Source organism: Halichoerus grypus, chromosome X (assembly GCF_964656455.1).
Source record: "Halichoerus grypus chromosome X, mHalGry1.hap1.1, whole genome shotgun sequence".
NCBI classification, from domain to species: domain Eukaryota; kingdom Metazoa; phylum Chordata; class Mammalia; order Carnivora; family Phocidae; genus Halichoerus; species Halichoerus grypus.
In genome coordinates, this window is record NC_135727.1 from 65,627,002 (window position 1) to 65,644,757 (window position 17,756).

The 17,756-nt window shown below is 37.5% G+C and overlaps 1 protein-coding gene across 4 annotated transcripts in view; it reads right to left on the reverse strand.

Annotated features, from left to right (window-relative positions):
• The window catches only part of ATP7A (ATPase copper transporting alpha), a 141,398-nt gene that overhangs the window by 58,588 nt on the left and 65,054 nt on the right, over positions 1-17,756 (reverse strand). For 3 of the 4 annotated variants that reach the window (XR_013444675.1, XM_078064652.1, XM_078064650.1), the window contains 2 exons: positions 1,770-2,259; positions 312-1,037 (listed from right to left, as the gene is read on the reverse strand). Coding sequence is in view for 3 of the 4 variants with exons in the window: in XM_078064650.1 (XP_077920776.1) it covers positions 312-1,037; positions 1,770-2,259 (1,216 nt within the window). In the remaining variant the exon portion in view is untranslated. Of the gene's footprint in view, positions 1-311; positions 1,038-1,769; positions 2,260-10,272; positions 10,484-17,756 lie in introns of all 4 variants that reach the window. The other variant, XM_078064651.1, reaches the window with a different exon arrangement.

Below are 17,756 nucleotides of genomic sequence, written 5' to 3' on the forward strand. Positions count from 1 at the left end.
TTCATTTAACAAGATACCTCATACACTTTCCTGTGGTATTAAGTATCTTTAGTACTGTAATTTATTATGGCTCTATAGCATTTCATTATATGGATGTATCATGATTTAATGTTACTAGTTTTTAAATATTACAGATAATTATGCAAACATCCTTCTGCATCTTTGTACACATTGCTGACTACTTCTATAGGACTTACTTCCAAAAACTGGAATTGCAGTGCCTATTACTCATTTATTATTGATGAAAGCCAAAGAATCCAAAATAGGAAATAAAAAACATTAGGGGAATCTGAGAAAAAAGTGATAATTACCTGACAAGGCAGCATCAAATCCCATGTCTTCTATTGCTTCTCTCAAGGTTTCTGGAGTGGTTAGTAGAGGATCATACTCAACAGTCCCATTGCCATTTGCAAGAGATACTCGTATGGATTTTACCCCTGCCTTTTTTGATATGACACCCTCAATAGACTGAACACAAGAATTACAAGTCATGCCATCAATGTTTATCACAGTTTCTTGAGTTAGAGGATGGCTAGCTATGTTCAAAGGAATATTTTGAAGAGATGAGCCGGAGGGAGAGTTTGAGGTACTCTCAACTTCACTTGTAATACTAACTTTATATTGCCCTGGTGACACGGCCTCTATTGCTTTTCTCAGGGTTTCTGGAGTGACTGAGCTTGCATTGTACTTTACTATAGCAGATCTATTCTCTAAAGAAACTACTATGTTGCTTACATATTGGAGTGTAGATAAAGCACTTTCAATATTTAACACACATGATTTACAATGCATGCCATCTATAATGAAAGTGACTGTTGAATCACTGGTATACGATGGACTCCTTTGCTGTGATCCTTCTGAGGATTTGACTGGTGTATTCTTTAGGCGTTCTATATCAATAGCTCCCAACTTGAGGTACTTGGGCTGTTTTTTGATGAATGCTGGAAAGCCCACAGCTTCAATCTGCTTTTTTATTTCCTCTACTGTGATAAGATGAGGTTGGTAAACAATAGTAGCTTCTTGGTTGTCCAGGGAAACTAGTTAATAAAAAGAGAAATATGATATTAATTATTCCTAGGCCACTTCAGAAAACGTTCTGTAGATCAAATCAATACCACACATAATTGTTTCTCTGTCTTTGTTGTCAGTATCCTTTCTTAAGCTATTTCAGTTCTTTTCAGAAAATGTTATTGACACAGACTGAAAAAAACTAAAAAAATATGACCACTATATCTATGATCTCCAAGTTTCCACATGCCTGAATAGAAATATATTAGAGGTAGAGAGGACCCCAGGCATGTTGCATTAAAAACCCTGAACTCCGGGGCGCCTGGGTGGCTAGTTGGTTGAGCGACTGCCTTCAGCTCGGGTCATGATCCCGGAGTCCTGGGATCGAGTCCCACATTGGGCTCCCAGCTCAGTGGGGAGCCTGCTTCTCCCTCTGACCCTCTCCCCTCTCATGTTGTTTCTCTCTCTCTCTCAAATAAAAAAATAATACCTTTTAAAAAAATAAAAACCCTGAACTCCATGAAATGCCATTCCTGCTGCCTTTTCTGCTTATTTAAGACCCATGTAACTTTTAATTATAATCATTAATTTTAGCCACATTCACTCTGGGTATACGCACACCGTACCCCAGACTTCAATGAAGCAGTACGTATTTTAGTCCAGTGGATTCAAAACCCATGCTTAAGAAGAAAGCAAAAACCTCAATGACCAAAACGGAAAATTAAGCTCACAAAACAAACAAATAACACAAGATATATTACCTTTAATTCGCTGAACACCTTGCAGCTTCCCAATTTTTCCTTCAATGGTGCTGGTACATGAATGGCAGGTCATCCCTTCTACTTTCATCTTCAGCATGACTTCACCCCCTTGAGCCATACTGTAATCTTCACAAGTTCCTGACTTTTTCTCCAGAGTTCCTGTATCTAAACTGAGATCTGGAAGCAGCTCTATTATCTGATTGGCATTCACTATAGAAGGGATTACTGTCACCACTACAGTTCTTTGCTGAGGGGAAATTTTAATGTCTGTCACACCCTTGGTCTTGAGTAATGTGTTTTGGATATGGTCCCATGGCACAGCCAGTGAAGCAGCAACAGTCAGAAACACAGTCTCAGTTAAAACAGGGAGAGGATTAGGATTGTGGAGAATAGCATCAAAGCCCATGTCATCAATAGCTTCCAGTAGGGTCTTTGGAGTGTGTAGTTTAGGGTCATAAATAATAGTTGCATTTTTTTCTTCCAGTGAAACCTTTTGGAAGAAAATTTCAAAAGTCAGTTTAATTAAATTTCATGACCTAGAACTGAAAAATTAGCAATCATCATACCACATTCAAGAAGAATGGAACAAATAATTCAATCAAGTGAAGCTTCTCTATTAGGTCTCATCTTTACTATTCTCTTCGGAAAGAAACAGAAAATGTCTTCTGTACTTATAGGAATGATAAAGTTATATGTAGGTGTATGTGACTCAAGTACTGATTAGGCTTTTGAAACATACACATGGACAAACACACCCTAGAATTTCACAACAGAGTACAAACAACTCTACTATCTCCTTTCACAAATTATTTCAATACTTCACACTCTACCAATTCAAAAGATAATAAAGGAAACAGGATCAGCTGCAGAAAATAAAAGGTGATATGAAGTTTAAATTTTAAGATGTTCAGTTAAGATAACTTTGGAAGAAAAGATATAAGCATGCTAGTTTATGATTAAAGGTAGTATTGTAGGATTTTGTAGCATATATTCCTATAACCTTCTAAGTTACTACAGCCTAGTATTACTTTTATTCAAAATAAGAACATCTTTATTGTTTCACCTGATTCAATGATAAAAACAATGATTGGATTCCTAAAGTTCAGCTACTGTATATAATTTAACTACTACCATGATTGCATGCATATCTTTGGCCGACACCTTACAAAAATTAATGATGTAGTCATACACACAAACACATATACACAAACACACAATTACTGGGCTGGGAGTCAGAAGATTTGCATTCCATTGAAAATTCTCCACTTAATAACAAATCACACTCATTAATTCTACCATCTGAAAAATGGGGAAATATGTCCTATATTCTTCTAGGGCTGGGTTGTTAAAAGGATCATATGAGTAAATACTTAAGAAAGTAGTTCTTTATAGCAGTGAGTTAAAGGTAAACACTGAACAACTAATATTTATTGAGCACCTATTATATGTGCCAGGAACTAGGATTCTCAAGATACAAAGCTGAGCATGACAGTCACAGGGAGCAATACTAGAACAGAAAATACAGAAAACAGACATGTATTCATCCCTGGGAATATGGGTCAGAAAAGGCTTCTTAGATAATATCTTAATGTAAAAGGACAAACAGAAATCAGCAAGGACACGAGGCAGGAATTCCAGACAAATGGATAAAGTAGATAAAGATCATAAGCGAGAGAATTAGGCAACTGATTTATTATGGGGCCCCTTTTATGCCAATAATGGTTTGCAATTTATCGTACTGGTAATAGGGTCTATGGAAAAGTTAAGCAGGGGAATGACATGATTGCATTAGCATTTTAGAGAAGAATCATTCTGGAGACATTTGGGGTAGAATAGAGTGACACAGGATGGAAAATCAGGAGACTATTGCAATTGCACAGTGGTACGGAGAAGATCTGAATTAAGGCATGAACACTGGGGCTAAAGTAAAAGGGGCAGTTCCAACATACATTTGGGAGGGCAAGAACTAGTAAGGACATCATAGATAATAAAGGAGATGATTAGAATGACTTATATGTTTACAGTGTGGGCCAATGTATAGATGGTGTTGCCATTAACTATTATCAGAGATAGAGGAGGAAAACTGGAGGAAGTTAAGAGATTAGAGTGGAGGGAAAAGAAAGATGATAAATTTAGTTTTAGACCCACTGATTTTGAGAGGTGGTAGGGTATTAATGTTCTAAAGGCAGTTAAAATATGGGCATTATTGGGATGCCTGGGGGGCTCAGTCGGTTAAGTGTCTGCCTTTGCTCAGGTCATGATCCTAGGGTCCTGGGATCAAGTCCCGCATCGGGCTCCTTGCTCAGTGGGGAGCCTGCTTCTCCCTGTCCCTCTGCCACTCCCCCTGCTTGTGCTCTCTCTCTGACAAAATCTTTTAAAAATATGGGCATTATTATTACTATAGATTCCTGGTGAAAATCTTTGTTCCATAAATAAAAGCAATCCCAAAATATAATTAAAAGTAATTAAAAATCAGGGCGTCTGGGTGGCTCAGTCAGTTAAGTGTCCGACTCTTGATCTCAGCTCAGGTCTTGATCTCAGGGTCGTGAATTGAGGCCCTGCATTAGGCTCCATACTGGGTGTTGAGTCTACTTAAAAAAGTAATTGAGTAGGAAGTCTCACTTTAAACTGTCTACAATAGTTATATAGTGAAATCTTTCACTTATATTAATGAACTTAATATTTTTATTTCTTCCTTTAGCTTGGTAATCAATGGCTAGATATTTGGTGGAATCTTAAAATGTACCCATGGAACAAAAAAGATTCTAAGACCGATAATTCTAGTTGGTCAGCTTGCTCTTAGTTATGGAAGAGATCACTAGCATAAGGGATCCAAAACAGAAGTGGGAAAATAATTTAAAAATTTTATCTTGGAGTATGCCACATAACATTTCTCATGAATAAGCTGCAGTATAGCCAAACTACATGTAGTTCAGACATATACTTTTGAAAGAGATGCAATAAAATATAGTCACTATAAAATGAAGGCTTTTGTGTTTTTGTATCTCTAAAGAGATTTTCTTTTAAACTCTGAGTCTACTGAAGTCAATGATTTTCTGATTAAGAAAATTACTTTAAAAAATTTAATATTCGGGGCACCTGGGTGGCTCAGTCGGTTAAGCATCTGCTTCAGCTCAGTCATGATCTCAGGGTCCTGGGATTGGGTTGGGCTCCCTGCTCAGCCGGGAGTCTGCTTCTATCCCTCTACCCCTCCCCCCAATTCATGCACACACACTCTCTCTCTCTGTCTCTCTCAAATAAATAAAATGTTTTTTTAAAAAAAATTTAAACAGGGGCACCTGGGTGGCTCAGTCGGTTAAGCATCTGCCTTTGGCTCAGGTCATGATCCCAGGGTCCTGAGATCAAGCCTCACATCAGGCTCCTTGCTCAGCGAGGAGTCTGTTTCTCCCTCTCCTTCTGGCCCTTCCCCTTCTTGTGTTCTCTCTCTTTCCCAAATAAATAAATATCTTTAAAAAAATAAAAAAAATGTAAACATTCAAACTAAAGAGGAAGCTGGAGAACAGATGAGGGGTGGGAAAGGAGTGACTATAAAGGGGCAGCACAGGAGAGTTTTTTGGCGTGATGGGACTATTAGTGTCCTGGCTGTGGTGGTAGTTAAATGAATCTATACATGTGTTAAAATTCACCAAACTAAGAAAATGAAATCATAGAACCATATACCAAAAAGAAGTTAATTTTACTGCATGATAATTGTCTTAAACAAACAAAAAAAAAGATAAAAAAATTCAGTTAGTTGTATTGGCTACATTTCAAGTGTTCAACAGCCACTGTGGCTAAGTGGCTGCTATATGGTACTGGGTATACATAGAACATTTCCATAATTGAAGTACATTGCATTGGACAGTACTGCTCCAGGTACTACTATACTTTTTTATGATAAAGTACCAAACTTTTTTGAAAGGGTGGAAATTTACTTTCTCTTTATCTTTAAATACACTGTATGTGGTATCTTTTTAAAAAAGATCTGGTTTTGAGCTAATTTCCACCTCCCCAAAAAATGTTAATTTACCAACATTCCCGATGAGAAACTGTACTTAAAACTGACTTTATAAGCAAAAATCACTTTCTCACTAGATGGCTTGCTATAATTTCTACTGCATTGGCCTATCTTCTAATTATAAAAGACATAAGGAAATAAGGCAACTATGTATATAAAATACTACTTACAAAAGTTATATTACCCTATGTTGTTTTCATGCTGTGGACTAAAAACACTTCCTCATTTAGTAACTTCTTTTTGTGTGTTTTAAAGCTGGCCAACCACACTTAGCACAAACAAAAATGTTCCCCTTTGGGGTAACTTTTCCTCTGACTGTTAGATATCTAAGAATATCTAAGAGTTAGATATCAAAGAGACTTTTCAAGCCTAAAGTCTCAAAGGAAACAAAAACAAGCAGTACCTTTGTTTCTTTTAAGAGGAAATTCACATAGTGATTGTCACAATACCTTTCTGGATACCAAATCCTTTGGCAGGAAGCTAAAATAATATTTATTTATTCAACAAATACTTACTGAGTGTCTGTTGTGTGCCTGGCACTGTGCTAGTTGCTAGGGATACAATGGTGAGCAAAAACAAGCACTGACTCTGTAAACCCGGAAATTGCTGGTAGCAGTATGATTCTGGGTCGGCTTAACTCTTTCACATTATCCCCGCCAATGAAAACCACCTCCACCTATTCACCACATTGTTCCAAAGTTTCAAAAGCTTATCTTTTTCTCTCAATCTTTCATTAAGAACCAATGCTGTTAACTGCACTACTAGGTATTTACCCCAAAGATACAAATGTAGTGATCTGAAGGGGCACCTGCACCCCAATGTTCATAGCAGCAATGTCCACAGTAGCCAAACTGTGGAAAGAGCTGAGATGGCCTTCAACAGACGAATGGATAAAGAAGATGTGATGTGTGTATATACATATATACACACACACAATGGAATATTACTCAGCCATCAGAAAGGATGAATACCTACTATTTGTATTGACATGAATGGAACTGGAGGCTATTATGCAAAATAAGTCAATCAGAGAAAGACAATTATCATATGGTTTCACTCATATGAAGAATATAAGAAACAGGGGTGCCTGGGTGGCTCAGTCGGTTAGGCGTCTGCCTTCAGCTCAGGTCATGATCTCAGGGTCCTGGGATCAAGGCCCGTGTCGGGCTCCCCGCCCAGCGGAAGTCTGCTTCTCCATCTGCCCCTCCCCCTGACTCGTGCTCACTCTCTCTCCCTCTCTCTCTCAAATAAATAAATAAAATCTTTAAAAAAGAGAATATAAGAAACAATGCAGAGGATCATAGGGGAAGAGAGGGAAAAAGTGAATGGGAAGAAATCAGAGAGGGAGACAAACCATGAGAGACTCTTAACTATGGGAAAGAAACTGAGGGTTGCTGGACAGGAGGTGGATGGAGGGATGGGGTAACTGGGTGACGGGAGTTAAGGAGGGCACTTGATGTAATGAGCACTGGGTGTTACGTGCAACTGATGAATTACTGAACTCTACATCTGAAACTAATGATGCTCTATATGTTAGCTAATTGAATTTAAATAAAATAAAATTTAAAAAAGAACCAATGTTGTTATTTCTATTTTTATAAGAACTATTTTTCCATTAAAATAAAAATAAACATATACCAGTCTATAAATTATGAATGTGACTCATAGGAAGGACTCAAGGTGGAAGACTATTCACTGTATTTAGATGAAGGCAGGAGTGGAAGAGAAGAAAAGAAAATAAATCAAACATATTCTGTGGTCTCAAATAGCATTAATAGTAGAGTAGAGGGTGCTAAATGTCCATAGAAATTATAAAGATCCATTATTTTAATGAGAATGGTATTCTTTATCTACTGAAATGCCTAAAACATGAAATTCAAGCACAGTATACTTAATCTGCATGTGACTTCTATATAATTTGCTCTCAAGTAGGATGAAAGCTAGAACCTTGGACAAATCACCCTAACTCAAAGAGCTTCATTTTCCTAAGAAAGCTCACTTTCTTACATTTTCATAACAACTCAACATAAAGGTAATCAGGGGTTTTTCAGAGCTTGAAAGGATTCTATCATTTTATATAGACTGAAGTCAGAAAAGTGAAATGATTCATCAGTTATCTTGAATTTCTTTTTTTAATTTTATTTTTTTTATTAGAGATTTTATTTATTTATTTTGACAGAGAGAGAGACAGCGAGAGAGGGAACACAAGCAGGAGGGAGTGAGAGAGGGAGAAGCAGGCTTCCCGCTGAGCAGGGAGCCTGATGTGGGGCTCGATCCCAGGACCCTGGAACCATGACCTGAGCCAAAGTCAGACGCTTAACGACTGAGACACGCAAGTGCCCCTTATCTTGAATTTCTAATATGTTTGAGTCACCAACCACAAATAGTTTTGACTCAACTAAAAACCATTTAAAATACATAGAAGGAACCCAATATAGATTACATATTTCACAATAAAATTATATTATTCTTTGTTGAAAAAAATGTGTATATATTAATCAAGTAACACTCTACTTTGATGCTTCAATATAGGATACTGAAAATTAAAAGCCATTAATATAAACTGTATGGTACTGGCACAAAAACAGACACATAGATTAATGGAACAGAATAGAAAACCCAGAAATAGCATGCGTTGTAAGGAGCACTGGGTGTTATGCGCAACTAATGAATCATTGAACACTACATCAAAAACTAATGATGTACTATACAGTGGCTAACTGAACATAATTTACAAAAAAAGAAAACCCAGAAATAAACCTACGCTTATATGGTCGAGTCTATGACAAAGGAGGCAAGAATGTATAATGAGAAAGAGAGTCTCTTCAATAAATGGTGCTAGGAAAACTGGACTACATGTAAAAGAATGAAACTGGACCACTTTTTAACACCATATACAAAAACTCAAAATGGATTAAAGACCTAAACGTGTGACCTGAAACCATAAAAATCCTAGAAAAGTACACAGGCAGTAATTTCTCTGACATGGGCCATCGCAACATTTTTCTAGATATGTCTCCTAAGGCAAGGGAAACAAAAACAAAAATAAACTATTGGGACTACACCAGAATGAAAAGCTTTTACACAGCAAAGGAAACAAGCCATCAACAAAACAGAAAGGCAACCTACTGAATGGGAGAAGATATTTGCAAACAGCGTATCCGATAAAGCGTTAGGATCCAAAATATGTAAAGAACTTATCAAACTCAACACCAAAAAAATAATAATAATCCAAATAAAAAATGGGCAGAAGACATGAATAGACATTTTTCCAAAGAAGACATACAGATGGCCAACAGACACATGAAAAGATGCTCAACATCACTCATCATCAGGGAAATACAAATCAAAACCACAATGAGATACCACCTCACACCTGTCAGAATGGCTAAAATCAACAACACAAGAAACAACAGATGTTGGCAAGGATGCGGAGAAAGGAGAATGCTCTTGCACTCTTGGTGGGAATGCAAACTGGTGCAGCCACTCTGGAAAACAGTATGGAGGGTCCTCAAAAAGTTAAAAATAGAACTACCCTATGACCCAGAAATTGCACTACTAGGTATTTACCCAAATAATACAAAAATACTAATTCAAAGGGATACATGTACCCGATGCTTAACAGCAGCATTATCTGCACTAGCTAAATTATGGAAACAGCCCAAGTGTCCACTGACTGATGAATGGATAAAGATATGGAACAAAGAAATATCACTCAGCCATAAAAAAAGAATGAAATCTTGCCATTTACAACAATATGGATGGAGCTAGAGTATTATGCTAAGCGAAATAAGTCAGTCAGAGAAAGACAAATACCATATGATTTCACTCATATGTAGAATTTAAGAAACAAAACAAATGAGCAAAGGGTGGGGGGAAGAGAGAGAGAGGGAGGCAAACCAAGAAACAGACTCTTAACTATGGAGAACAAAGAGATGGTTACCAGAGGGGAGGTGGGTGGGGAGATGGGTTAAATAGTTGATGGATTAAGGAGTGCACTTGTTGGGATTAGCACCAAGTGTTGTATGGAAGTGCTGAATCACTATATTGTATACCTGAAACGAATAATACATTATTAACTAACCAGAATTTAGGTTTTTTGAAGATTTTATTTATTTATTTATTTATTTGACAGAGAGATAGAGAGAGCGTACAAGTAGGTAGAGCAGCAGGCAGAGGGAGAGAGAGAAGCAGGCTCCCCGCTGAGCAGGGAGCCTAACGTGGGGCTCGATCCCCAGACCCTGGGATCATGACCTGAGCCAAAGGCAGCCACTTAACCAACTGCGCCACCCAGGTGCCCCAACTAATCAGAATTTAAATAAACACTGGGAAAAAAAGAATACTGAACAGATAGTACAGATTTCGCATAAAACTCTTCCTTTATAGTATCCCCTATTATTGCTTAATGTATTACATTCAGTGTGATACGTTTGTTAAAATTGATTAAAGTTTTTATTTTATAAAAAAAATTCAAAAACCAAGTACCTTAAAATGAAAAAGATGCAGAGATTTTATTAGATTTTTTTTAAGTTGGGGGGGCGCCTGGGTGGCTCAGTCGTTAAGCGTCTGCCTTCGGCTCAGGTCATGATTCCAGGTCCTGGGATCGAGCCCCACATCGGGCTCCCCACTCGGCGGGAAGCCTGCTTCTCCCTCTCCCACTCCCCCTGCTGTATTCCCTCTCTCGCTGTGTCTTTCTCTGTCAAATAAATAAATAAAATCTTTTAAAAAAAAAAAAAGATTTTTTTTAAGTTGTAGCACTGTTTTCATTGCTATTATCATTTGTTCAAAAATTATTCAACGAATGCATGGTTAGTCATTATGAAATATTTAAATACAAAATTATACAAAGTTAATAGTGAAACTCCCTGTCCATACCATTCCTCCACTGCTAGATTTCTATATTGAATTTGACCTTGTTTTGAAATTTGGGGTAAAGTTCAACTCAATCAGAAACCTAACCCTTTTTGAATAACTGACTCTACATCTTCATGATGGATAATTATTACCTAGGAATTAAGCAAAATGCCTGTTTTATTCTAATACAATGTTTGAAAAACAGAATGTTCAATGCTCTATCATTTGCCATAGAAAAGTCAGGAAATGTTCCAAGTAGAAATAAAAAAAATTTCATCCTCTATATGCTGATATGGAACAATCTCTAAGATATATTTGCTAAGTGAGAAAAGCAAGGTACAGATAATATATACATATAATATGTGTATATTATATATATATATAATATATAGTATATGTGAAAGGTGAAAGAAAATGGAGTCACTCATGTCAAGGTGTTTTAAAATGGAGCCAGGAGGCTATTAAGGAGGTGGGCCTTATACATGTCCTCACCTGGTGGAACCATGAATTTCTGAACTGGGCCAAACCACAAATATTCCAGGGACTCTGCATAAACATCTGCAACTTACATTAACAGACTTTTGCTTAGTGATATGATAGCCTTAGCAATCAATTATGTTTAGCCAAAATTAGTTTTCTGATACCAATACCAATCAAAATTCTTTGTAAACAATGTATACAAGTGTTCCTCTTTGTCTTTAAAAACCACTGACTTTTGTTCCCTAGAGGAACACAATTTGGGTTGTGACCTAAATCTGTGCTTCCAGAATTGTAATTCTGAGACCCCAAATAAATGCTTTTGTTTTATTTCAGTTCTTCCTCTTTTCTCAGTGGATATATGCTTCCATTTTTAGATAGATAGATGGATGTCTATATAGAGACACATATATACAGGTAAACCATTTTACATTCATAGTCTATTTCTGGAAGGATACATACATTAGCAAACATAACTGGTTTCTGTTGGGAGGGGGATTTTACTCTGTATTATTTGTGTTACTTTTTCTTTTTTTTTTTTTTTTTAAAGATTTTATCTATTTATTTATTTGACAGAGAGAGACACAGCGAAAGAGGGAACACAGGCAGGGGGAGTGGGAGAGGGAGAAGCAGGCTTCCCGCTGAGCGGGGAGCCCGATGTGGGGCTCGATCCCAGGACCCTGGGATCATGACCTGAGCCGAAGGCAGACGCTCAACGACTGAGCCACCCAGGCGCCCCGTGTTACTTTTTCAATAATAAAAAACAGTTATGTATATCAACTATACTTAAATTAAAAAAAAAAAAAAAAACAGTTAAGGGGAGCAAGGAATGTATTGGTCCACAGGACCAATGGTTAACTGCTAGCATCTAGGTAGCCATTTTTTAAAGGATAGTCTAAATTAGGCGTATGGATTGCAGCCTTTATCTGAGTAAAGGGGAAAAGCACTCAAAATGCTAGCAGTATAAATTTCAAGGACAAAAGTAATTTGGTAATAAGGCATTAATCTTTGGAGTCATTCCATACTTATACCTAATTAAATTTGTTTTTACATTTCCCCTTTCAAAAAGGCCAAATAATTGCAGAGAAAGACCTTCACGTTATCTGCCCATTTTATTTTTCCCCTGAACAGACCACTGAGTGATTAAATTAAACTTTGGGTTAATCTCTTTAAAGTCTACAGTCTTCACATGGATAAGACAAACAAGAGTATTATACTCATTTACAAACTTTACAAGGTAAGACACAATTTCCAAAATGTATTTAAATGCTGATGCTGCAAAGAGAAATAATCACATTAATTCTACTTATTACAAAATTAGAGACATCTTGACTATTCAACTCTCCTTGAATTCTGTTAATTAAAGCTCTAATCTGTTCCACTGTAGCATTTTTTCAATAAAACAACCCCACTCAATTTAACATCACAATCACATTACTTCATTTCAGAGTTTTATTCCAAACACAGGAAAGAACGCCTTGACTTAGTTGAAAAAATGTCCTCTCTAAATCTGTTTTCCTTCTTTTTTTTTAAGATTTTATTTATTTATTTTAGAGAGAGAGAGCACAAGTGTCCACAAGCCAGGGAAGGAGCAGAGAGGGAGGGAGAGGGAGGAAGGGAAAGAATCTCAAGCTGACTCTGACCAAGGCAGGGCTCTATCTCAGGACCCTAAGATCATGACCTGAGCCAAAACCAAGAGTTGGACACTTAACCAACTGAGTCACCCAGGTACCCCTCCAAATTTGTTTTCTAAATTGACTGCACATTAATCTTAACTATAATCTCAGCTGTAACTATGATCCAGAAATTTGAAACCTTAACAGTCTTTAAAAAGTGACCAATATTTATGTATTATTAACATGTTGAGCTGCATTCTGACGATAAATTACGTTTGCACAGGACAATTTTCTATGTGATGCCTAGAAAGAAATGAATCCATCTTTTGTGGCCTCTGAAACGCAAACATTTTAAGGGCTTTCCTTAAGAAAAATAATACAAAACTAGGGAAGCCTGGGTGGCTTAGTTGGTTAAGTGTCTGCCTTCAGCTCAGGTCATGATCCCAGCGTCCTGGGAACGAGCCCCATGTCGGGCTCCCTGCTCAGCGGGGAGTCTGCTTCTCCCTCTGCCCCTCGTCCTGCTCTCATGATCTCTCTCACTCTCTCTCTCTCTCAAATAAATAAATAAAATATTTTATAAAAAATAATATAAAACTATAACAAAATTCTGTACAAAAGTAAATATTCTGAATGAGTAACAAAATAACAAGTTACAAATTTTAGAAAGCCACCAAATATCATAAAATGGTGATACACCTCTATATTTTCTTTTCCTATATTTTCACTGTATACTCTCCTGCTTCATTTGATAATAACTTTGTAAAGTCATTTTCTATATAGAGAAAAGAATGATAATTTAGTTATTCTCGTACGTCAAAATATTTTTTATTAATGATAGCTTAGTAAAGTTCCTTTCAATGTCACAAGTAAATATTAATAAATTTTTAGAGCTGGGGGCGCCTGGGTGGCTCAGTCGTTAAGCGTCTGCCTTCGGCTCAGGTCATGATCCCAGGGTCCTGGGATCGAGCCCCGCATCGGGCTCCCTGCTCGGCGGGAGGCCTGCTTCTCCCTCTCCCACTTCCCCTGCTTGTGTTCCCTTCTCTCTCTCGCTGTCTCTCTCTCTGTCAAATAAATAAATAAAATCTTTAAAAAAATAAATAAATAAATAAATAAATTTTTAGAGCTGTCGTCAAATTTGGGAAAACTATCAAGTCTCTTTCATATATGTACTGTAAGATTACAGAGAATTTCAGAGAACTTTACTTGTGTAGTGATTAGTAAGTATTAAATATTTTGGGGTTTTTTTTTATAAAGATTTTTATTTATTTATTTGACAGAGAGCAAGCACAAGCAGGGGGAGTGGTAGGCAGAGGGAGAGGAAGAAGCAGGCTCTCCGCTGAGTAGGGAGCCCGATGCAGGGCTCGATCCCAGGACCCCGGGATCATGACTGGAGCGGAAGGCAGATGCTTAACCGACTGAGCCACCCAGGTGCCCCAACTCTTTGAATTGATAACAATCATTTTACCATTTTTACACTGGGCCCTACACCTTTATGTCAGAAGTTGGCATATGGGTGGTAGGGGTATTATTGGAAGACATTCCCACACCAGAATTCCTAGGAAAAATTTCACTATATACAGAAGTGACTAAGAACCACATTTGGCCAGGGGCGCCTGGGTGGCTCAGTCATTAAGCATCTGCCTTTGGCTCAGGTCATGATCCCAGCGTCCTGGGATCGAGCCCCACATCCTGCTCCGCGGGAAGCCTGCTTCTCCCTCTCCCACTCCTCCTGCTTGTGTCCCCTCTCTTGCTGTGTCTCTCTGTCAAATAAATAAGTAAAATCTTTAAAAAAAAAAGAACCACATTTGGCCAAATATCCTACTAACCCCAAACCAAACATCCCCAACTCAACCTTCTCTTAGTTAGATACCCCAAAATGCCCATGGCAAATCCAATACCACTCAACACAAAGGGAAAGTCTACCAGAGGGCTAAGTAGAAATAGACAATGGACTTAAATGTTTGTGGTTAAAATATTTTACTTTTGCAAAAGCATATAACCATGTGAACAAACGGAGACTCCTTCCAGAGTCTCAGAAGGGGTCAATGCAAGCGAGAGGCTATGAAACATAAGCTTCACAATAAATCTGTCTCTGGGCCTAGAAGACTAAATACTTAGTAAAATATCTTTTAAAGGAAAGAAAAAAGAAGAAAAGTTACTAATATACACTATATCATACAGGCTTTTGACTGAAGGAGGAGAGGGAGAGCTGGTAAAGGCAGAAAAGGTAAGTGTCCTTTTATTTTTAGCAATCAAATTATGAATGTGCCCTGGAAAGTATAGCCTTAAGGCTCTGTCACTGGGATCCACATAAATCACCATTGATAACACAAAGTGCTTTCACATTATATCACTGCTACTTTTGCTTTACAAGTTAATTCAATTCAATCTCATTTTTCTGACCTTAAACAGACCTCATGAAGCACAGGGGAATTCTAGGAAGACGCAGTGGAAATAGCAGCCTTACATATGAATGGGGTGCAACAGACTTTTTTTGAAAATCTATACAGGAATGTACTTGCAAATGTCAAAGCAGAATCCTTTCCTTTAGTTATACATGAATATGTTGGGGAAAACAAATATTAATCTAAAGTAGTTTGCCATACAAAGAGTTGGGGGTTCTGGAAAATGCACTAGTTGTCAGGGGACAGTAAGTACCTAAGTCAGTTGGAGAAAAAGTATGTGAACTAGCTTTTGGATGGTTAAAAGAGTTTTACTGCAGTTAGCACAGACAGTTAGAAACAGTGACTTTACAGGTAATACAATGGCAACAAATTCATATCTTTCAATAGTTACTCTAAATGTAAATGGATGAAATACCCCAATCAAAAGACACAGGGTATCAGATTGGATAAAAAAGCAAAACCCATCAATCTGCAAGAGATTCATTTTAGACCCAAAGACACCCCCAGATTTAAAGTGAGTGGATGTGGGCGCCTGGGTGGCTCAGTTGGTTAAGCGACTGCCTTCAGCTCAGGTCATGATTCTGGAGTCCCTGGATCGAGTCCCGCATCGGGCTCCCTGCTCGGCAGGGAGTCTGCTTCTCCCTCTGACCCTAACCCCTCTCATGTGCTCTCTCTCATTCTCTCTCTCTCAAATAAATACATAAAATCTTTAAAAAAAATAAAAATAAAGTGAGTGGATGTAAAACCATTTATCATACTAATGGACATCAAAAGAAAGCTGGGGTGGCAATCTTTGTATCAGACAAATTAGATTTTAAACCAAAGACTGTAATAAGAGATGAGGAAGGGCACTATATCACACTTTAAGGTTCTATCCAACAAGAAGATCTAACAAGTGTAAATATTTATGTCCCTACCTTAGGAGCAGCCAATTATATAAAACAATAATAAAATTAAAGAAAAACATTGATAAAAACAGAATAATAGTAGGGGACTTTAACACCCCACTGCAATCAATAGATCATCTAATCAGAAGATGAACAAGGAAACAAGGGCTTTGAATGACACCCTGAACCAGATGGACAGATATATTCAGAGCATTTCATCCTAAAGCAACAGAATACACATTCTTCTCAAGTGCACATGGAACATTCTCCAGAACAGATCACATCCTGGGTCACAAATCAGGTCTCAACCAGTATCAAAAGATTGGGATCATTCCCTGCATGTTTTTGGACCACAATGCTTTGAAACTGGAACTCAATCGCAAGAGGAAATTTGGAAAGAACTCAAATACATGGAGGCTAAAGAGCATCTTACTAAAGAATGAATGGGTCAACCAGGAAATTAAAGAAGAATTTTAAAAATTCATGGAAACAAATGAAAATGAAAACACAAATGTTCAAAACCTTTGGGATACAGCAAAGGCAGTCCTAAGAGGAAAGTATATAGCAATACAAGCCTTTCTCAAGAAACAAGAAAGGCCTCAAATACACAACCTAACCTTACACCTAAAGCAGCTGGAGAACAGCAAATAAAGCCTAAACCCAGCAGGAGAAGAGAAATAATAAAGATCAGAGCAGAAATCAATGAAATAGAAACCAAAAGAACAAAACAGATCAACAAAACAGAGCTGGTTCTTTGAAAGAATTAATAAGATTGATAAACCCCTGGCCAGACTTATCAAAAAGAAAAGAAAAAGGACCCAAATAAATAAAATCATGAATGAAAGAGGAGAGATCACAACCAACACTGAATAAATACAACTATAAGAACATATTATGAGTGGGGCGCCTGGGTGGCTCAGTCGTTAAGTGTCTGCCTTCGAGGCTCAGGTCATGATCCCAGGGTCCTGGGATCGAGCCCCGTGCCGGGCTCCCTGCTCAGCAGGAAGCCTGCTTCTCCCTCTCCCACTGATTTTGTTCCCTCTCTTGTTGTGTCTGTCAAATAAATAAATAAATAAATAAATCTTTTCAAAAAAAAAAGGTAACATATCATGAGCAACTCTATACCAACAAACTAGGCAATCTGGAAGAAATGGATGCATTCGTAGAGATGTATAAACTACCAAAACTGAAACAGGAAGAAATAGAAAACCTGAACAGACCCATAACCAGCAAGGAAATTGAAGCAGTAATCAAAAATCTCCCAACACACAAGAGTCCAGGGCAAGATGGCTTCCCAGGGGAATTCTACCAAACGTTTAAAGAAGAATTAATACCTGTTCTTCTGAAACTGTTCCAAAAAACAGAAATGGAAGGAAAACTTCTAAACTCATTTTATGAGGCCAGCATTACCTTGATCCCAAAACCAGACAAAGACCCCACCAAAAAGGAGAATTATGGACCAATACCCTTGATAAACATGGATGCAAAAATTCTCAACAAAATACTAGCCAATAGGATACAACAGTACATTAAAAGGATTATTCACCATGATCAAGTGGGATTTATTCCTGGGCTGCAAGGTTGGCTCAACATCCACAAATCAATCAATATGATATACTACATTAATAAAAGAAAGGACAAGAACCCTATGATCCTCTCAATAGATGCAGAAAAGGCATTTGACAAAGTACAGCATTCTTTCTTGATTAAAACTCTTCACAGTGTAGGGC